Source organism: Oncorhynchus mykiss, chromosome 13 (genome assembly GCF_013265735.2).
Source record: "Oncorhynchus mykiss isolate Arlee chromosome 13, USDA_OmykA_1.1, whole genome shotgun sequence".
Lineage (NCBI taxonomy): Eukaryota > Metazoa > Chordata > Actinopteri > Salmoniformes > Salmonidae > Oncorhynchus > Oncorhynchus mykiss.
In genome coordinates, this window is record NC_048577.1 from 55,254,238 (window position 1) to 55,277,491 (window position 23,254).

A 23,254-nucleotide genomic window follows, 5' to 3' on the forward strand; every position below is an offset into this window, starting at 1 on the left:
TGGATGAAATGTCATCAATCCAGTATCAATTTAAAAAAGAATGAAACATACACTAAGTGTACCAAATATTAGTAATACCTTCCTAATATCAAGTTCCACCCCCTTTTGTCCTTTTGAACAGCCTCAATTCGTCAGGGCTTGGACTCTATAAGGTGTCGAAAGCGTTCCACAGGGATGCTGGCCCATGTTGACTCCAATGCTTCCCACAGTTGTCAAGTTGCCTGGCTGGTGGACCATTCTTGATGCACACTGGAAACTGTTGAGAATGAAAAACCCAGCAGCATTGCAGTTCTTGACACAAACCGGTGTGCCTGGCACCTACTACCATCAAAAACACTTTTGTCTTGCCCATTCACCCTCTGAGTGGCACACATACACAATCCATGTCTCAATTGTCTCAAGGCTTAAATCCTTCTTTAACCTCTCCTCCTTTTCATCTACACTGATTGTAGTGGATTTAACAGGTGACATCAATGGGGGATCATAGCTTTCACCTGGATTCACCTGGTCAGTGTATGTCATGGAAAGAGCAGGTGTTCTTAAAGTTTTGTACATTCAGTGTATGCACATTCAAAGGTGCTATTTCCCTTCTAAACTTGAAAATGTACAACAACACATTCTTAATCCGGAAATTAGCAGTCGTTTGGATGTGCTTTTTTTATATAACAGATGGTCATTTAATCATAGAAGTGTCTAGAATTAAATGACTATGGTTGCAGGAAAAAAAGGGGCATGATATAACATACAGTGGGGCAAAAAAGTATTTAGTCAGCCACCAATTGTGCAAGTTCTCCCACTTAAAAAGATGAGAACTTGCACAATTGGTGGATGACTAAATACTTTTTTGCCCCACTGTAACTCTAACTCCTAACCTTAACCCTCACCTAACCTAACTACAACCAATTAAGTTTAACATGGGTTCGCTGGTCAGTCATGTCCCTTTAGTTTTTCCCAGATACAAAAGAATGTCTTTGTTGAGAACTCAATCCTTGGGTTTTATTTCTCTATTAAACTGACAGTGACACACAGTAGCTACTAACAGATAACACAGAGACACCGAGCTCTACTCCAGTAGGCTATACAGTAGCATGCAAAGGTGACAGAGGGCTTCAGGTTGGACAATACATTTAGCTGAACTGTGTTCGATACCTAAAGCAGGTAAAATAGTGTGAAATGTTGTACATTGAACAATTCACTCAACAGTTTCCCAACACACATTGGCAATAAAAATCCATCAACAAGAGGACATTCCACTCTCTTCTCTTTTACGCGGTTCAAGGACACATTTGAAAGGGAATGGTTTTTTTCTTTGTAGTGTACGACACAAACAATGATGGTGACTAGTCTGTTGCAGTCAAAAAGCACAAAGGAACACCAGGAAAGAAGCAAGCACTCTTTATGTCCAGTGACCCTTAGAAACCATGTCACGGGCAACATTTTCTAACCTTATATCTCTGTCCATGTCCTCAGTCCTCGTCCTCATGTTGTTTTTCACTGAGGAGGGGCTTTGTCTTTTCACTGGCTCCGTCTTTCCCTGGAACTGCGGACTCTGACTCTGATTCTCCAGTGTGACGGGCTACCATGGGGTCCTCCATCCCCAAAGGCCCACCTCCATCCTCCATCCACATCAGGGGGGCCTCCTCACTCCACCGGCCCGTCTAAAGCTCTTCTCACACGGGCGTGGTCCGCCGGTTGACCCCGTCCTTCAGGTCATTGGGGAAGCAGTTGTGCAACTGCAGGAAATCGCCTGAGCCGTGCTCGGGGCTGTATGCGTTCTCCGTCACGCCCCCTTTCAGACCCCCCTCACGGGTCAACGTGTACATGGTCAATTCTCCCAACGGCCCCGTTGCTGAGGTCCCACCCTTCAGCCTCGCCGGGGAGTGCTCCTGCGAAGCGTCAGAGGAGCGCGAGCTGGAGTGGGGTGTCCGCCGGCGGAAGCGGTAACTGGGTATGCGTGAGTAGGGTGAGGAGGAGGACATGGAGCGGATGAAGTCGCGGTGAGCGTGGAAGCGGACCTCCTTGTTCTTCTCGATGTAGATGTTGACAGCCAGGACGGCCACCATCTCGGCCACAATGAAGGACAGAGCTCCGAAGTAGAAGGACCAGCCGTAGCTGTAGGTGTTCTTCTTGTCCTCATCCCGCTTGTCACTGGGGTCGCCGGCGTTGCTAGAGATGTAGACAATGATGCCAATGATGTTACTCAGGCCTGAGAGAGTTATAGAAAGACCGAAACACAGAGAGAGAGTGTATATGAGGGAGACACCGAAACAGAGACAGAGAGAGTCAGAACATCAGACAATCTCTCAGCCCCATTGGTTTTCCTATCAGGCTTCAGCCCTGACTTGAGGAACGTGTAATCAGACCTCTGGATAATACTAGTCATCAGTCAGAGATCCCAGAACACATCTTCTCTCTGGTCTGATAAGTAATGAACAGTCTTAATGATCGGTGCCACTGACCTCCCCAGCCCTAACACACTGCTCTAATGTACGTAGAGGACAGCTCATGGCCTTCTCAGCCTGCGCTGTGAATGGACTTCACAATTCAGACCGAGCACAGGTAACTGATGAGGGTGTGTGTGTGTGTGTGTGTCAGGCCCTGAAGGGTGTGTGTGTGTCAGGCCCTGAAGGGGGCGTGGCTTACCTGCGGCTACGAACAGGATGCCGGCGCTAAGCAGGATGCTGTTCCTGTTGCTATAGATACGTCCCACGGCCAAACACAGCCCCCCCAGCATCAACAGACAGGTGCTGAGGATAGGAAACACACTGGACGCCCGCACAATACCTGGAGTAGAGAGAGGTATGGTTAGTCACACACACACACACATGCGCACACACACACACACATGGACACACACACTCACACACACTCCCTGCAGCTATTTTCTGTACACACTGAGTGCTACTGTGGGTTTTAGATATTGAATAAAATCACTCTTTAAAGTCTATTGTCTTGGGGGAATATAAGAAAAAATACCCATAACTTTAAATGACGAGCAGTAACAACAGTTAGGATTACTACACACATAGTCACGAGGTCTGAACATTTATTAGAAGAGAAGTGAAGGAGAGGAGAGGAGAGGAGAGGAGAGGAGAGGAGAGGAGAGGAGAGGAGAGGAGAGGAGAGGAGATGAGAGGAGAGGAGAGGAGAGGAGAGGAGAGAAGAGAAGGAGAGAAGAGAAGAGAAGAGAAGTGAAGGAGAGGAGAGGAGAGGAGAGGAGAGGAGAGGAGAGGAGAGGAGAGGAGAGGAGAGGAGAGGAGAGGAGAGGAGAGGAGAGGAGAGGAGAGGAGAGAAGAGAAGAGAAGAGAGGAGAAGAGGAAAGGAAAGGAGAGAAGAGAAGGACAGGAGAAGAGAGGAGATGAGAGGAGAAGAGAAGAGAAAAGAAGTGAAGAGGAGAGGAGAGAAGTCAAGAAGAGAAGAGACAATGACCACTCACGCAGGAGGTATTCTGAGCTGTCTGTGTCATAGTCGTTATCATCTGGGAAGTGGTTGATACGGTAACAGCTCCCTACGTTAATCCCTGCAGGACATTGGAAGAAACATTGCATTGCATTTACACACAGTGACTGAAACAGCTGAGGAACAGACCTCAGTTATTAACTTAGATCGTCGATCAAATCAAATCAAATGTATTCATAAAGCCCTTTTTACATCAGCAGATGTCACAAAATGCTTATACAGAAACCCAGCCTAAAACCCCAAACAGCAAGCAAAGCAGGTGTAGAAGCATGGTGGCTAGGAAAAACGCCCTAGAAAGGCAGGAACCTAGTAAGAAACCTAAAGAGGAACCAGGCTCTGAGGGGTAAACAGTCCTCTTCGGGCTGTGCCGGGTGGAGATTATAAGAGTAAATGGCAATTAAGGCTAGATCGTTCTTCAGTCACAATGGTTGTAGAGGGTGCAACAGGTCAGCACATCTTCAGTAAATGTCAGTTGGATTTTCCTAGCCGAGCATTCCGAGGTCAAGACAGTAGATGCGGTAGAGAGAGAGCGAAAGAGGGAGGGAGAGCGCTAGAGAGCGCGAGAGAGGGTCAAAAACAGTAGGTCCGGGACAAGGTAGCACGGCTGGTGAACAGGTCAGGGTTTCATAGCCACAGGCAGAAAGGCAGAAACTGGAGCAGCAGCACAACTAGGTGGACTGGGACCGCCAGGAGTCATCAGGCCAGGTAGACCTGAGGCATGGTTCTAGGACTCAGGTCCTCAGAGAGAGGGAGAGTGAGAGTGAGAGTGAGAGGGAGAGAGAGAGGGACAGGGAGAGGGCGAGGGAGAGGGAAAGAGAGAGAGACACACAGAGACAGAGAGAGATACAGAGAGAGAGACAGAGAGAGACAGATACAGACATAGACAGACACAGAGAGACGGAGACAGACAGAGAGAGGGAGAGAGAGATGTAAGAATTAGAAGGATCATACTTATTAAGTTCACACAGGAAACCAGATAAGACAGGAGAATTTTACCAGATAGGACAGACTGACCCTAGCACCCCAGCACATAGACTATTGCAGAATATACACAGGAGGCTGAGACAGGGGGGTCAGTGAATATGATCAAATTGGGGTTCTAGTCAAGATTCTAGCAGTCGTGTTTAGCACTAACTGAAGTTTATTTAGTGCTTTATCCTGGTAGCCGGAGAGTACAGCATTGCAGTAGTCTAGTGAAAACAAAAGTGGTCCTACAATGGAACCTTGACGAATATTGAAACCTACAATTGATTTGTCAGAGGACAAACCATCCACAGAGACGAACTAATATCTTTCTGACAGATAAGATCTAAAGCAGGTAAGAACTTGGCCGTGTAGAGAAGGTTTCCAACCTCTCCAGAGGAATGTGGTGATCGATGGTGTCAAAACGTGGTACTAAGGTCTAGAAGCACGAGGACAGAGGCAGAGCCTTGGTCTGACGTCATTAAAAGGTCCTTTACCACCTTCACAAGTGCAGTCTCAGAACTATGATGGGGTCTAAAATTAGACTGGAGCATTTCGTATACATTGTTTGTCTTCAGGAAGGCAGCTTTTATTTTAAATGCTTGAGTGGGAGATTCGATATAGGCCGTTAGTGGGGGGGAGGGGGGGTCAGGCTTCGTTACTGCCACTTGTATTGAGTTTGATACAAATGATGTTCAACATAGGAGGGCCAAGCACAGGAAGTAGCTCTTTCAGTGGTATAGTTGGAATAGGGTCCAGTACAGTGACGTGTATTCATGGCTGCCATTTTCTTTTTTCAATTTGCAACAGGCTGAATGTATCTCACAAGAGAAAGCCTCCGAGCGACACAGAGTCTCTCTGTTTCTCTACGTAGGTCGACTATCTGATGCTGTCTGGTCCAAACCAATATGACATTGTTGCCTCCTTTAGCATTGAATCCAAGGGAAGACAGCAAGCATCTGGCCTCCATTGACAAAAATAGTATACAAAACTAGCCAATCATTGTTGAGCTGAACTGAGCGACCTCAGCTGTGCATGGTCCAGGTGCATTAAAAAAAGTGTTAACTCCTATCAAATACCAGAAAAACTTTCAATGTTCCATTTTGTTGTGTTGTTTTCCTCCGGTAGCTAGCTAGCCAGCTAGCTAAACTTGGCCCTTTCCTAATTTAGCCATGGATGGAGACAGGGATTTGGAGTTTGTTTTTACTTAATTCTCCGTACCTGCTAATGATTAAAAGGATGGAAGTTCAATATGTAGCTAGATGTAGAAGGCTAATGTTAACTAGCTAATGTTGCCCACAAATGGAAGTTAGGCTAGTGAGCAAGCATTTTAGCCAGGTAGCCTAGGACAAGAAATAATAGCGTGTTCTGTATGACAGAGCACTAAGCCGTTTTGTGAACATTAAAGAGAGCAGGATGATGGCATTGGAGTTTCTCTACAAGTAGGGTGAGTCAACATGTTTTTCTATTTGCACGAACGCTCACACAGAAATCAGAACCAATGACAGCCACATCATATTAAGCTTACGTTGATTGGACTAAATCGTTTTTGGTATCTTTTAGTTGTCACTGTATTAGACTAAGCAGAGGTGATTTGATGATGTTGAAGTGTAAATGGTGCTGGAATAGTGGAGCTTCTGTTTTCTTTGTGACTTACAGTAACTCTCTGTGGTTCTAAATCAATAGTTATTTAGAAGTCTGAAAATGTCAGAAACATTAACTTTCTTGACTATGCTGTGAGTCATGTAACTGTCTGTTACTGTACATGGAATATGCTTTGTGGACTTCACTGGACAGAGGTGGCTTCCTCAGGGATTTCATCCACACACTGCTTCTGGTCCAGTCGGCAGCTGGAAGGTTTAGAGGCTATGACTATTTTCGTGAATGTGTCGAGAGATACAGGATAAAATAACTTGAGTGTCTCCCATTGATCCTAGGTCCTGGCAGTTCTGTGCAGATAGAACAACTTAGTTTTGGAGAAATAGGCAGGTTCAAAGAGGAGTCCATAATATACTTTCTAATGATCAGGATCTTTTCATCTAAGAAGTTAATGAATTCATCACTGCTGAAGTGAAGGCCACCCTCTCTTGGGGAATGCTGCTATTTAGTTAGCTTTGCAACAATATCAAAAATACATGTTGGATGGTTTTTATTCTCCTCCATCAGGTTGGAAAAGTAGGCTGATTGAGCAGCAGTGAGGGCTCTTCAATATTGCAAAAAAAAATTGAAAAATCTGAGGAACTGACCCCGGTTAATTTCTTACACATTAGACTAATACAGTACTTGAAGATAAGGGCACCAAGGGGACAATATAAGAGAATAGAAAATGGCATCTCATTTAAAACATGTATTGCCTTCCTCCTATTGAAAAGCTCTAGATTCTCATAACTTAGTGATGAATAGCACTGTAGGACACAATAGGACTACATATTTTATTAATCCACTATAACAAGCTGTTTAACACTGAGATATTCATCCACTATAACAAGCTGGTTAACACTGAGATATTCATCCACTATAACAAGCTGTTTAACACTGAGATATTCACCCACTATAACAAGCTGGTTAACACTGAGATATTCATCCACTATAACAAGCTGTTTAACACTGAGATATTCATCCACTATAACAAGCTGTTTAACACTGAGATATTAATCCACTATAACAAGCTGGTCAACACTGAGATATTCATCCACTATAACAAGCTGTTTAACACTGAGATATTCATCCACTATAACAAGCTGGTTAACACTGAGATATTCATCCACTATAAAAAGCTGTTTAACACTGAGATATTCATCCACTATAACAAGCTGGTTAACACTGAGATATTAATCCACTATAACAAGCTGGTTAACACTGAGATATTCATCCACTATAACAAGCTGTTTAACACTGAGATATGAATCCACTATAACAAGCTGGTTAACACTGAGATATTCATCCACTATAACAAGCTGGTTAACACTGAGATATTCATCCACTATAACAAGCTGTTTAACACTCAGATATTCATCCACTATAACAAGCTGTTTAACACTGAGATATTCATCCACTATAACAAGCTGGTTAACACTGAGATATTCATCCACTATAACAAGCTGGTTAACACTGAGATATTCATCCACTATAACAAGCTGTTTAACACTGAGATATGAATCCACTATAACAAGCTGGTTAACACTGAGATATTCATCCACTATAACAAGCTGGTTAACACTGAGATATTCATCCACTATAACAAGCTGTTTAACACTCAGATATTCATCCACTATAACAAGCTGTTTAACACTGAGATATTCATCCACTATAACAAGCTGGTTAACACTGAGATATTCATCCACTATAACAAGCTGGTTAACACTGAGATATTCATCCACTATAACAAGCTGTTTAACACTCAGATATTCATCCACTATAACAAGCTGTTTAACACTGAGATATTCATCCACTATAACAAGCTGTTTAACACTGAGATATTCATCCACTATAACAAGCTGTTTAACACTGAGATATTCATCCACTATAACAAGCTGGTTAACACTGAGATATTCATCCACTATAACAAGCTGTTTAACACTGAGATATTCATCCACTATAACAAGCTGGTTAACACTGAGATATTCATCCACTATAACAAGCTGTTTAACACTGAGATATTAATCCACTATAACAAGCTGTTTAACACTGAGATATTCATCCACTATAACAAGCTGGTTAACACTGAGGTATTCATCCACTATAACAAGCTGGTTAACACTGAGATATTAATCCACTATAACAAGCTGGTCAACACTGAGATATTCATCCACTATAACAAGCTGGTTAACACTGAGATATTCATCCACTATAACAAGCTGTTTAACACTGAGATATTCATCCACTATAACAAGCTGTTTAACACTGAGATATTCATCCACTATAACAAGCTGGTTAGCACTGAGATATTCATCCACTATAGCAAGCTGTTTAACACTGAGATATGAAGCTCATGGAGAGCTTGTTCAACTGAACTTCATCTTCTCCTTGGAGGCAGAATACATTATTCCATTACTCCCCCTCTTGGTTCGTTACACTGGTGTCAGAAGTGGGATTGAGAGGAAATGGAAAAGAATGTGAGGAATGGTTTGTCCTGCGATCTAGATGGACCCATGTGTGTGTTCAACACGACAAGGTGATGTTTGTCTCACCTCAAACCATTACCTTCTCCCTATATTGGCTTTAGATAAAGCAGCAAGCAGCCGATGAGAACCTCATCTAAGGTGAGGTGAGGCACTGGTTATTGGTTATGACTTTCAAAAAGGTGCAGTCAATGCCCTGCGTCTCTCTGGGGCTTGCAAATTAAGATTCCAGCTCATTGCACAACACATAAATCGTGGGCCACCACAAAGCCGATTTGAGTTAGATGCTGGAGGAACAACACACACACACTGATATTACACCACAGTGTGATTAAGAATGCATTACCCAGAGGTATTTCGTGCATTTCAGTGCATGTCCAAATTCATCTGAGGTGAATCCCTGATTGGTTGAGCTCAGGGAAAACAACCACCTTACTGGAACAACAAAGGAGTGGGCTCTCTGATGGCTTTAAGTACCTGTCTGAGGGTGTGTGTGTGTGTGTGTGTGTGTGTGTGTGTGTGTGTGTGTGTGTGTGTGTGTGTGTGTGTGTGTGTGTGTGTGTGTGTGTGTGTGTGTGTGTATGTTGGGTAGGGGAGAGACCTATTGCTGTAATATTGTACACACTCAGGGGAGGGAGGGAGGGAGGGAGGGAGGGAGGGAGGGAGGGAGGGAGGGAGGGAGGGAGGGAGGAGGAGGGGGAGGGAAGAGGGTGGAGGAGGGAGGGAGGAAGAGGAGGAGGGGGAGGGAAGAGGGAGGAGGGAGGGAAGATGAGGAGGAGGGAAGAGGAAGGGAGGGAAGAGGACGAGAAGGTTCATGGATACATAATGTTGTTGTGGTATTGCTGTTCAGCCAACCAATTCAATCATAAATAGACTACTTACCATCTCTGTCTTGGGCTGGGCTGGACTGTACCTGAGTTTATTTGCAGTGTTGAGCACAGCCAGCACTCAGCAGTGTCACTGTCAACAGTTACTGTGGTGTGTGTGTGTTTGTGTGTTTGTGCTTGTGTGCTTGCTGCATGTGTGCACTCGTGTCTTGAACGAATGTTGTAAGATTCCATGGACAACCCCTTTATCCATAGTGTTGTTGTGGTATTAACCATCTATTTCCTCCCTCAGATCCCTAATGGCTGAACACCTGTGACAGGGTTGACACAGTTTCCTCCCGACTGTATAAAAGCCTTATTACGTGAGTAACCACCAAGAAGGAACCTAACAGCTAGTCAGAGACCCAGGAGACTCTCTCTGTACACTCAGGGTGACTCACAGAGCAGGGGCCTTGAGACACAGTCTGGGCCTGTCACACAGTCTGGGCCTGTCACACAGTCTGGGCCTCCCGGGTGGCGCAGTGGTTAAGGGCGCTGTACTGCAGCGCCAGCTGTGCCATCAGAGTCCCTGGGTTCGCGCCCAGGCTCTGTCGTAACCAGCCGCGACCGGGAGGTCCGTGGGGCGACGAACAATTGGCCTAGCGTCGCCCGGGTTAGGGAGGGCTTGGTCGGTAGGGGTGTCCTTGTCTCATCGCGCACCAGCGACTCCTGTGGCGGGCTGGGCGCAGTGTGCGCTAACCAAGGTGGCCAGGTGCACGGTGTTTCCTCCGGCGCATTGGTGCGGCTGGCTTCCGGGTTGGATGCGTGCTGTGTTAAGAAGCAGGTTGGGTTGTGTATCGGAGGACGCATGACTTTCAACCTTCGTCTCTCCCGAGCCCGTACGGGAGTTGTAGCGATGAGACAAGGACAAGGACAAGGACAAGGACAACAATTGGATACCACGAAATTGGGGAGAAAAAGGGGTAAAAATTCAAAAAATAATAAAAAATAATAATAATAATAAATCACTGTATGTTTATATGCCAAATAAACACCTCATGTAACTGATAATTGTCCCGAAGAAGAGCATCATTACCCAGTAGTGGTGCGTGGGTAAAATCCCGGGGGAAGCCAATCCCCCCAGAAAAGCCAGATTTCCACATATACTGTATGTTGTGATAATTGCATTGTTTGCTCTGTTAGTTAATGTTAGTTAATGTGCCTTGCCACCGTGATACTGTATATACAAAAGTATGTGGACAACCCTTCAAATGACTGGATTCGGCTATTTCAGTCACACCCGTTGCTGACAAGTCATTTTGTAAAATATCTGCCCTGCTAGAGCTGACCTGGTCAAGTAATGTTATTGTAAAGTGGAAACGTCTAGGAACAACAATGGCTCAAGCGCGAAGTGGTGTGCCACATAAGCTCACAGAACGGGACCGCCGAGTGCTGAAGCACGTAGTGCGTTAAAATCATCTATCATCAGTTGCAACACTCACTATCGAGTTCCAAACTGCCTCTGGAAGCAACGTCAGCACAAGAACTGTTAGTCGGGAGCTACCTGCCCGACTGCATAGTGCCAAAAATAAAGTTTGGTGGAGGAAGAGTAATGGTCTGGGGCTGTTTTTCATGGTTCAGGCCCCTTAGTTCCAGTGAAGGGAAATCTTAACTCTACAGCATACAATCACATTCTAGACAATTCTGACTTTGTGGCAACAGTTTGGGGAAGGCCCTTTCCTTTTTCAGTATGACAATGCCCCTGTGCACAAAGCAAGGTCCATACAGAAATAGTTTGTCGAGATTGGTGTGGAAGAACTTGACTGGCCTGCACAGAGCCCTGGCCTGCACATAGCCCTCACCTTTGGGAAGAATTTAAACACCGACTGCAAGCCAGGCCTAATCGCCCAACATCAGTGACCAACCCCACTAATGCTCGTGTGGCTGAATGGAAGCAAGTCCTCACAGCAATGTTCCAGCATCTAGTGGAAAGCCTTCCCAGAAGAGTGGAGGCTGTTAAATCAGCAAAAGGGGGACCAACTCCATATTAATGCCAATGATTTTGGAATGAGATGTTCGACGAGCATGTGTCCACATACTTTTGGTCATAAAGGTTTAAAGGCAGAGACAATAAGAAGACAGAGGAGCAGAATAAATTCAACCACACCTTCGTTTCATCACAAAACCGGACAGTAACCTCTGTCCAGTGAAGTCCACAAAGCATATTGCATGTATTGTAACAAACAGTTACATGACCTACAGCATAGTCAAGAAAGTTAATGTTTCTGACATTTTCAGACTTCTAAATAACTATTGATTTAGAACCACAGAGAGTTACAGCAAATTGCAAAGAAACAGGAGCTGCCTCCACTATTCTAGGACCATTTCAACTTCAACATTTCAACATCATCAAATCACCTCTGCTTAGTCTAATACAGTGACAACTAAAAGATTCCAAAAACAATTTAGTACAATCAACGTAAGCTAAATAAGATGTCGCAGTCCATGGTTCTGATTTCTCGCTGTGTGTGTGTGTGTGTGTGTGTGTGTGTGTGTGTGTGTGTGTGTGTGTGTGTGTGTGTGTGTGTGTGTGTGTGTGTGTGTGTGTGTGTGTCTATTTAAGTGGAAAAAACATGTTGACACACCCTACTTGTAGAGAAATGCCAATGCCATCCTCCTCTCTTTCATGTTGATGAAACGGTCTATGACTCTGTCATAAAGTACACATTTTTTGTTTTTGTTTTCCTAGGCTACCTGGCAACGTTAGCTAGTTAACATTAGCCTTCTGCATCTAGCTACATATTGAACTTCCATCCTCTCAGGCCGGGGCACAACAATGTATGAATTAATGGTTGGATCAGAATCACCGTTATAATCATTGGCCAGTACGGAGAATTAAGTAAAAATTAAGTAATCCTTATCTCCGCCCATGGTTAATTTAGGATAGGGACAATTTTAGCTAGCTAGCCACTGAAGGACAACAACACAATGAGATGCAACAATTAAAGATGTTTCTGTCAATGACGTATGCTCTCAATGCGATTTGATAGGAGTGAAGCCAAATCCAAACTGGCTTCTTTTGACACTCAGTTTAGCTCAACGCTGATTGACTATTTTATACTTTTTTTGTCAAGGGAGGCCAGATGCTTGCTGGCTTCCCTTGTCTTTAATGCTACAGGTGGTAACAATGTCATCCTCTTTATGACCAGACCGCATCAGATAGATGGCCTACACGTAGAGAAACAGAAAGGCGTTGTTTCACTCGCTCAGATGCTTTCTCTGGTGAGATACATTCAGCCTCTTGTGAATTGAAGGGAAATTATGAAAACACAGAGAGACGAAAGATAAATAACTTAATGTTTTCTTAATTTTGGGGGAAGCCTGGCTTCTCTTGGCATCCATGAAAACACACCACTGTCGTTACCAAGACGACAGTGTGTTTTGTTCTTTCTAACAGAAGAGATGTTTGGACATGACAATGACATTGCTAGAATGGACGTAATGGGTGAGCAGTCATTTATTTATGTCCAGCATTTCCCCTCTCTTGCCTCTTCCCTCCTCACCCATTTCATCTCATCCCATCCCCCGTCCTCCCTCCCCCAGAGCGTCTCACTCAGACCCCAGCTCCAACCTCTCCAGTCTGTCTGCCGCCATGGCCCCTTCCACCTGTGTGTGTGTGTGTGTGTGTGTGTGTGTGTGTGTGTGTGTGTGTGTGTGTGTGTGTGTGTGTGTGTGTGTGTGTGTGTGTGTGTGTGTGTGTGTGTGTGTGTGTGTGTGTGTGTGTGTGTGTGTCGGTCTGTCTAGGGGAAGAGGAAAAGAGAATATTGCATCTGATTTGTAATCCGATTAGAGACTGAGGCTCCTGGGCTTGTGATTTACGAGCGGTGGTTATCAGTCTAATGTCTAAGGTGTGTGTGTGTGTGTGTGTGTGTGTGTGTGTGTGTGTGTGTGTGTGTGTGTGTGTGTGTGTGTGTGTGTGTGTGTGTGAGCGAGAGAGCAATAAAGAGACAGACAGACAGACAGACAGACAGACAGACAGACAGACAGAGAGAGAGAGTGAGAGAGAGACCAGTCCCTGAGCCCTTCCTGGGAGACCACCGCTGGGCACATCCTCTCCATGGCAACCCCAGTTCTGTTTCAACAGTCTGATTTCCATAATGTCTCTAAGGATGCCTTTGACATCTTCATTGGCAACCACCAACAGACAGCCTGTCACATGGCTCCCTGTCAACAGCCCCCTAACCCTTCAAGAAATATATCCCCCAACACACACACATCTGTCTATACCTGTTGTTTACGAAGCATGTGTCAAATACATTTTGATTTGAAACACAAAACACAGATATTACATAATGTACACCCACACACACATGCATGCCCTGTGAATGAAACAGCTATCACAGCACAGCATTGCTGTGGGTGACAGGGTGATGTACTTTGCCATTATTGTGAATTAACTCAGCTCAGCCAATAACGCGAGAGCCTCAGTGGAATAGACCAATCGCATTACAGTATCACAGCATCATATCCTACACTCTCTCAGCTCTCCCTGGTGTCTACCCTGCCTTTTTCCTATCCTCAAGACATATCATCTCTCCAGTTGAATATTTTAATGGGCAGATTAATTAAGGATACCCTCCAAATGAACATCAATACATATATCTGCAATATATAGCATCATTAATACAGCCTGGGGGCTATAATGTAATGGTACATGAGGTGGCTGCATAGTACAGTCAGTGAATGTAAGGCAGAGTCCCAAATGTTATCTTATTTCCTTTGTAGTACACTACTACGCTACTTTCAACCAGGGACCATATGGCTCTAGTCAAAAGCAATGCACTATATAGGGAATAGGGTGCAATTTGGGACTCAGCCTTACATTCACTGACTGTACTATACAGCCGCATAGTATACCATTACATCATCAAAAGGGGCCAGTGAGGCTGTGGGTTGGAGTCTATCAGGGGGAGTAATCTGGTTTTATATAGCTGTAAACAGATAGGACACTGTTCCCCAGCCTATAAAACAACCAGACACTGTTCCCTGGTCCTCTCAGGTGGCAGCATAGAAATGTAATTACTAGAAGGGACAATTATTCTGTGATGGGTGGTCCAGCTCGCAGCGGCCATATTAATCTGTTTCTATGGTAGTATAGGCAGCTGGGAGTGCTGAAGGCTGGGATCACTAGGGGTGCAACTTAATAGTGCAGACTGGCTTCCTCTCCTTGTCTCCTTTCCTTCATCTTCACCAATGTGAATACCGGGGTGCATCTCAATAGGCTAAAGTGGCTTTCTCTCCTTGTCTCCTTACAATGTGATAAAACTGGATAGGTTAAATTCAAGTCACCGGTAAGGATCCTCCATTTCGCATTCAAACCTGTGTTTTCAGATCAGTACAACTGAATGAGAGGAGGTGAGGATGAGGTGAGGAAGCCACTTTAGACTATTGAGATGCACCCAGCAATAGGCTGAGAGAGGCTGGACTGGGGGCTTGTAGGCCTGTTGTAAGACAGGTCCTCACCAGACATCACCGGCAACAACGCCGCCTATGGGCACAAACCCACCATCACTGGACCAGACAGCACTGGAAAAAGGTTATCTTCACTGATGAGTTGCGGTTTTGTCTCACCAGGGGTGATGGTCGGATTCGCGTTCATCGTTGAAGGACTGAGCGTTACACAAAGGCCTGTACTCTGGAACGGGATCGATTTGGAGGTGGAGAGTCTGTCATGGTTTGGGGCGTCATCGGACTGCGCTTGTTGTCATTGCAGGCAATCTAAATGCTGCGCATTACAGGGACGACATCCTACTCCCTCATGTGGTACCCTTCCTGCAGGCTCATCCTGACATGACCCTCCAGCATGACAATGCCACCAGCCATACTGCTCGTTCTGTGCGTAATTTCCTGCAAGACAGGAATGTCAGTGTTCTGCCATGGCCAGCGAAGAGCCCGGATCTCAATCCAATTGAGGATGTCTGAGACCTGTTGGATTGGAGGGTGAGGCCTAGGGCCATTCCCCCCCAGAAATGTATGGGAACTTGCAGGTGCCTTGGTGGCAGAGTGGGGTAACATCTCACAGCAAGAACGGGCAAATCTGGTGCAGTCCATGAGGAGATGCACTGCAGTACTTAATGTAGCTGGTGGCCACACCAGATACTGACTGTTACTTTTGATTTTGACCCCCCTTTGTTCGATGACACATTTGTGCATTTCTGTTAGTCACATGTCTGTGGAACTTGTTCATTTTATGTCTCAGTTGTTGAATCCTGTTATGTTCATACAAATACTTACACATGTTAAGTTTGCTGAAAATAAACGCAGTTGACAGTGAGAGGACATTTCTTTTTTTGCTGAGTTTAGAAGGACAGAAGAAGAGAAGAGAGGTGTAGAAGAGAGAAGAGTATGAGTGAGTGAAGCAAAGAGAAGAGAATTGGAGGAGAAAGGTGGGGAGGGGCAAAGCTGAGGGCAGCATGCAAGAGGAGAGGAGAGGAGAGGAGAGGAGAGGAGAGGAGAGGAGAGGAGAGGAGAGGAGAGGAGAGGAAAAGGTAGAGATGAGAAGAAAACAGAGGAGAGTAGAAAAGTGGCAGTGCTGGTGGAAGTGAGAGCCCGGTGGCTAATTAGCACCCTTGTGGCCTTTCGGCTGACACATTTTAATTACAGACCTGTGGAACATGCTGAGAATGCCAAGCGAGATTCAAAATAAGCTAATTATGAGCGCAATAGTGAGAAAGGAGCTGTCCAGTGCTGAAATCAAACTAACAAAAGACAAAGGTTTGATTTCAGCACCGGACAGCTTCTTACTCTCTGCTACAGCTAATAGCATAGATGGCAGGGATGCTGATGGGCGGGGATGCTGGACAAAAGGGATTCTTCTTCTGCTGACAAATGTATTCAAAGACTTACAGCACCACACTCTGTGGACAGCGCTCAAGCTCTCTGCTCTGTCTGCGAATGGAACCAGTGATTGGAACACAAAGTGCTTGTGGAATAGTGATTTCCAGAGCACTAAATTATGAATTTCTGAAATTACAATCACAAGGGAATAGAATTAAAGATGGCCATTGACCAATCTGAAGATAGAATTTGTGAAACAAGCCGCTAGGCTACATGCTGCTTTTACATTTTTATCCCATGAGTCTACATGTCAAAAGAATGAACACTTCCTGAGAAGAACACTGAGAAATGAGCTGTCCAGTGCTGAAATGAAACTAGCACAGAGGCTAATATGAACAAAATCAAATCAAATCAAATCAAATTTTATTTGTCACATACACATGGTTAGCAGATGTTAATGCAAGTGTAGCGAAATGCTTGTGCTTCTAGTTCCGACAATGCAGTAATAACCAACAAGTAATCTAACTAACAATTCCAAAACTACTGTCTTGTACACAGTGTAAGGGGAACACATTAGTGGGCTGTGTTCATGCCTATAGGGCTTGCTTATGTGCTACTTTAATTTCAACACTGGACAGCTCAAGATTCACTCTGCTCAACAAGTGCTTACTGTCCCCATGTTTTAGATGTGTTACAATGTGTTTCGACTGTCTGGTGTCACAGCCGCTGACTCCTAGAGAGGCTACATATCTCACACTTATTGTACGGACCTTGAAGTTGGATTGTGAGGTCAGGTGACAAATACCTTTTCGTACTGACTACACTATCAATTGCATTACACAGAATGATTTTTCAAGTTTCAAGTTTTCATCACAGATAGAACTACAACTAGATAGAACTAGGAAGCCATATATTTCACCAGATGTATAAATGTGAAGCATCCGGTTGGTATTTCCACTCACTACCAAATATGGTGATGAGAGGAAGCCCAGTAGCCCACATTTTGCTAATTTTCTCATCGATGAAACATTTGATCTTCATACAGTTTTCTTTTTCCAAACTACAATATATAACAATCAGAGTGGACTGCATGTTGTAGACGTTACCCATTCCTAAAGTTTCAAAAAAGTCCATTGTTTAGATTTAGAAGGAGTTCAAGGGTGAATTGCACACACAAACTTCACCGAGTAGGCATTCCCTAGCAGAAATATGCAAATAAATATTGGAAAGCGCCAATAGGATCTCACTAGCTCGTCCTTGGCTCTGCCTTGCTTGTTCTGCCCACTATGATTCATTTGCTCCGATGAAAACGACAGACTTTGGTCTATCTTGGGTTAGTAATAAAAACTCTTAGTTTATATTGTCACAAGTAGGCCTACAGTGAAATACTTTCTTGCTTTCTCTTTCCCAACAATGCAGCAATCAAGAAGTAGTGTAAAAAATAAATACAAAGTCAAGTCAAACCAAAACACATGAGAATTAGAAATAAGTTCAACACGAGAAAGTGAGTAAGCTATATACTGTACAGTGTCAGTTCCAGGGTCAGTTCCAATACCATATTTACAATGTGCAGGGATACTGGAGTGGAAGGGGTAGATATGTATAGAGAGAGGTAAGGTGACTAGGCATCAGGATATATGATAAACGGAGTAGCAGCAGAGTATATGATGGCTATTTTAAGTTGTGTTTTTATTGTCATGTGCACTAGTACAGTGAATTGGACTTTCTTGCTTGCTCTAAGATCTGGCATGCGTCAACAACGCCTGGGCACAGTCTCTTCCTCTTGTGTTCTTATCTACTGATGATTGTCCCCATGACAACCGTGGGACACTTGTCCACTCAAATGGCGTCTGGTGTGTATGCTCTCTCTAATTCTCTCTTTCTCTCTTTCTTTCTCTCTCTCGGAGGACCTGTGCCCTAGGACCATGCCTCAGGGCTACCTGACATGATGACTCCTTGCTGTCCCCAGTCCACCTGGCCGTGCTGATGCTCCAGTTTCAACTGTTCTGCCTGTGATTATTATTATTTGACCATGCTGGTCATTTATGAACATTTGAACATCTTTGCAATGTTCTGTTATAATCTCCACCCGGCACAGCCAGAAGAGAACTGGCCACCCCACATAGCCTGGTTCCTCTCTAGGTTTCTTCCTAGGTTTTGGCCTTTCTAGGGAGTTTTTCTTAGCCACCGTGCTTCTACACCTGCAATTCTTGCTGTTTGGGGTTTTAGGCTGGGTTTCTGTACAGCACTTTGAGATATCAGCTGATGTACAAAGGGCTATATAAATACATTTGATTTGATTTGATTTTGATAGTGGTACATTGATCTGTTAGATACATTTTGATTCAAATGTCAGATTGTCTGAATAAATAGCATGTCTAGCCATAATGTACTGTAGATAGCCTATGTATAGTCTATTCAGATGTACAGTACTGTGGATAGGTCTATTTATAGTCTATTCAGATATACAGCACTGTAGACAGGCCTATTTATAGTCCATCCAGATATATACAATAACTGTGGAACCTCTGTATGTGCAAGAACTGTAGCAAACAAACACAGCAGTCAAAAATATAGAAACGCTTGTTTACTTTTTTCCCTTTCCTTGATGACTTCTGGTTTCTGTTTTCTTTGGGCTACTTATAGAGCTAGCTGCATACTGCTCCATTCAGCTTTCAGCTTTATAATAAAAATGAAACGTGGCTAAACTAAACTATCCTAAATAAAAAAGACATACAGACTGGATTCTCTTTTCAGACTTTTATTTTGCTACATGTGTAAAAATAAAGGTTACAACTAAATCTTGTAAGGAAAAAAAAGTGTCTGTCTTGCTTGTCTTTAGGTGACAGGGGTGTACTGGCTGGACATCTCCCAGCTGTATGTGTTATAGTACACCTGTGGTGGCGCATAGCAGCCGCAGCAATAGGCCATGGGCTGGACAGTCGCCCATGTGTATGTCATCTGGATCTGCTCGCTGATATCATAACCCGATGTCTGCACCGACCCGGAGTCGGTTGCACGCGCTCCAGGGGTCTCAATGATCTCGAGGGTCTCTGAGATCTTGTTAGCTGCTGCGGCGGTGCCACGGTTACCAGAAGACGAGGCGATGGCCGTGGCGAGTCCATTAGCAATGGTTGTACCAATGGCAGCAGCGGCGAGGTCACATTTGATGGTCGAAGCAGTAGTCACGCGGAAATCACCTGAGCCCAACCGGGTCTCGAGGTTCTGGATGGCTTTTGGAGCGAGTTTCTCCGCGGGGCTAGCATTGGGAATTGGGCTCCAATCCCCGGCCTCAGGTCGAAGGCTCAGTCCTTGGGCGGTCGCCACGGCTCGTTTCAAAAGCTCAGTTAATTGTCGAGACTTCACTCTCTTGTCCATTTCAATTGCCATCTTGATTGACAGGGTCACGGTGTCAACTAAGTCGATGTGGGTGTCCATGTCTGATGGCTTTATGATGGTTGATGGACGATGCAGCGCTTTTTTAGGTTTTGGAACGTGGCGTCATAATGGATGCGAACATTTCGTCACACGTTTACATCATTCATACACATCAAGCACTGTTATCTTATTTGATGTCTTAGATTTTTTTGTTTCTGTTATGTTTACTACCGTGCTATATGTTTACACTGAATATATAGGCTATTTGCAGAGCTGAAAGAAACGCCAGGGAATAGGATGTTGAAAAACGACGGGGATATATTAAAAAATCAACTAGGTTGTCCTAATTAGACTATCATGGCCTGTAATATATTTGATAGCCTACAAAACCACGGATGTGTTGAAGAGCTATACCAATCACAGGCCTGCCATCATCCATGCTCATCAAACTTCCTCAGCCTTTCCTTTTCCAGCTGTTATTTTCCTATAGAAAGCAGTGCAATAAAACACTCATGCAATGACAGCACTGCGTGATAACCACATCAGATACTGCACTCCGGCTGCCAAGCCATTTGTTTTCTCTGATGGGCCTGTCCAAGCCACGCGAAGGGGGGCCGAGCCACGCCTGACTTTCAAAAAATGACCTGCATTAGGCGCGTCCATGCGCTCGTGGATGTCTGTGGTGTGGAGCGGACATGGATAGATCAGGAAAGATTACTCATTTGTGTTGGAATAGGAGCTGAACACAGAAACAGACATAGGCCTACCTTTTGGATTACATAAATGGATTATGCCGCCAAAGCCTCGTGTAAAATAACCTGGCTAATCTTGGAAACTTTTCTAGCTTTTTCAAATTGATAGTGTGTTAAACTGTTGTCCATATTTATAATTTCAACAGTGTTGCTTATTAGCAAATACATTCACTATCAGGAGGCCAACATCTTGTAAAATGATGAGTTCTGGCTTTAGTCTACGTCAAGCAGTTCAGCACCACCGACAGCTGCTCGAGCGCTTTGCTCAGTCTGCGACTGGAACACAACAAAGTGCTTCTAGAATAGTGTCTTCCCGCGCGCTAAATTATACACGTCTACTTGCTAGTGATATCCACACCCCTCAGCACACGTATTCTCAAACCATTACTGACGGCATTGAGGTCAGGAGTGACTGTGGGTTGACTGAAGGGACACTTGACTTGCAAATTGGGGTGGTAAGCCCTAAGGTCCCATGATATAAGACAACCTTGTCATATAGGCTAGGATAATTCCCAAAGCCTTGGAAAAAGCATAACAAGTACAGGTTAAAGTCAGTGATTTGTTGGACAACAATGCCAGCAGCTTTGTTTCACCCACTTAAGCTAAACCACCTCAAACTGTTACGGAACATTATGTTATTCAAGTAGAGTGTGATACAAGAACCTAAACCTTGAAAACGTCTTAATTCCAATGGTTCTAAAAGGCTAACAGCAGTGGATGAATGGTAATATATTGTTGCCATTGCCTCCGCCTCTGACCAATTAGACTACGAGCCATGTAGGCCTATTGGGGGCTCTGGTCTATACACCACTTATTATCAAAATACTTCACATAAAACTACATTAAGCAAGCATGTCTAGCTATACCTATAAAAAATATATGCATTTGTACATCTTTAATGGCATAAGAACATCATATTTTACTTTGCTTGGACAATGAAATCTCTGTACAGATTCCTCTTTATTTTTATAACCTAGTCTCTCATGTTTCCATAGCAATTAGAGAGACGTTGCCAAGCAACACCCTCAAATACAATAAAGACGTGAATGAAGGCAGAGCTCGTCCTGAAGGCAGGACTCATAAAGGTCCTCAGAGCGTCTTTAAGTTTAGCAACAGTGTAGTGAAAATATCAACCAACTTCACTCTGTCAGTGATTTATAAACTTTTTAAACAAGTGTGTTGATTAACTTGTTTTCTCCATAATCCACTCATAGAATTATAGCGCCGCTTCAGATAGAAACATATTCCCTGTATTTAAACTAGATAATTCTTACGGCCAACACCTGCTGCGTTTAATGTATTTGTCATGCTCATATCACTGCCAAACAGTCCTTATTAAAGACTACCCTATTTACTCTCACCTTGTTTGGAGCGCGTAAAAACGCACCCTTTGACGGCGTTAAGTCTCTTCCTCTCTCTTAGCGAAGAGAAGCCAATACAGTTGACAGTAGAAACAAAACAGCTCCTCTATGATACAGACAATTACCTTCTTCCTCCAAATACTACCCATAAGCACCCTTTCTCCACATGAACTCAACATGACTTCACATTACCAAAGTATAATAGAAAGAGTAACCTATTTCAGCTTGCCTTACCTTCAATACAACATATTCTCCACAGCCCAGAGTGCGTAAGATCTCCCCTTGCCTTCTTGGGTTGTGACTGGGTGTCATCCGTACTGGCATTGGTTGCGTTGCATATGTATGCCCGTGAGTACAGCCAGTAGTCCGTCCCTATGGCTATGGTCATGAGGCTGAAAGCGGCGAAAGCCCCCACGGTAGCCAGCAGTGTCTGAACCCCACGGTCACACCACGCCATGGCGCTTCATATTATTCAACAGAGCCCGGTCTACACACACCTGGAGAGCGTCACGGCGCGGCGGGTCATCTGGTCATACCGCATGTCCACTGCGCTTTGCTCGCTCCTCTCTCCTCTCCAAGGATCTGAGACGTGGGCTACGTGTTGACTATGGGTGACACTGGATCCCAATGTTCACTTGGAGCTGTAGCGCTCACTCCGTGTGACAGCCAGCTTGAGTGATCCGAACGGGAGAGAAATCGGTGTCCACACTGATCTGACGCGCGCAAACAGCCCACATGTTTGGCCATTCATAGTTTCTGAATCGCCTGATATTTTACCCCAGGTTGATTCTATGTTCCTGGTTTGCTCCTGCCCTATATACCAACTTTTATTGGAATCAGAACCTGTCAATATCACTGATCTATGGAGAGATGTCACTAGGAAGGGAGGGGCTGCAGAGAAATAATGACAGTCAGGTATTGACATCTCTCTCTGTGGTCTACCTCTCAAGCCAGCTCAAGCCTGGTTCATGTGTCAAAGACATGGAGACCTGAATTACCATCCTAAACCCCAGATATCTGGCCCAATATATCACCCAGATACGTGGTGCTTACCGGTATTGTCTTAGACCTACTCTCACTACTTACTGCTGCCCTCAATGCCACTGTAAAACGAAAATGGCAACAGTCACTCATTTTATTCTTGATTATAATTTAAGCTAAACAGACTGGCAATCAGGATAGCCCAAGCCCTCTGTACAGACTGTTAAAAATGCACTTAGATGTTTACTGAGTACATGTTACTATCAAGCACACTATAAATCACAGCAGGCAGTAGGACACCACTGTTCTTCACATGTAGCCTGAGGCCTATATGCTATTATAGGTATTGATGAAACAATATTACAACCTCATGCCACATTAACCTTTGGAGAAGACTAGAGACAAGCCAATAAGACACAGCCTGCATCTCAAACGGCACACTATTCCCTTTTAATTGCACTACTTTTGACCAGGACCCATAGGGCTCTGGTCAAAAGTAGTGCACTGTATAGGGAATATGGTGCCATTTGAGATGCACAAAGAGCTACCTGCCTGTGCTAGCCAGCCTGTGACAGTGACTGATACTGTATGTAGGC

At 44.4% G+C, this 23,254-nt stretch overlaps 1 protein-coding gene across 1 annotated transcript; it reads right to left on the reverse strand.

Annotated features, from left to right (window-relative positions):
• Positions 1-459: 459 nt before the first annotated feature.
• On the reverse strand, positions 460-22,434 carry LOC110486847 (voltage-dependent calcium channel gamma-4 subunit-like). The gene is made up of 4 exons (XM_021558673.2): positions 21,912-22,434; positions 3,437-3,520; positions 2,644-2,784; positions 460-2,206 (listed from the first exon to the last, which is right to left on the reverse strand). Exons 1-4 carry the CDS (start codon positions 22,132-22,134, stop codon positions 1,671-1,673), a joined length of 984 nt encoding a protein of 327 aa, XP_021414348.2. The 5' UTR covers positions 22,135-22,434; the 3' UTR covers positions 460-1,670.
• Positions 22,435-23,254: the final 820 nt, after the last annotated feature.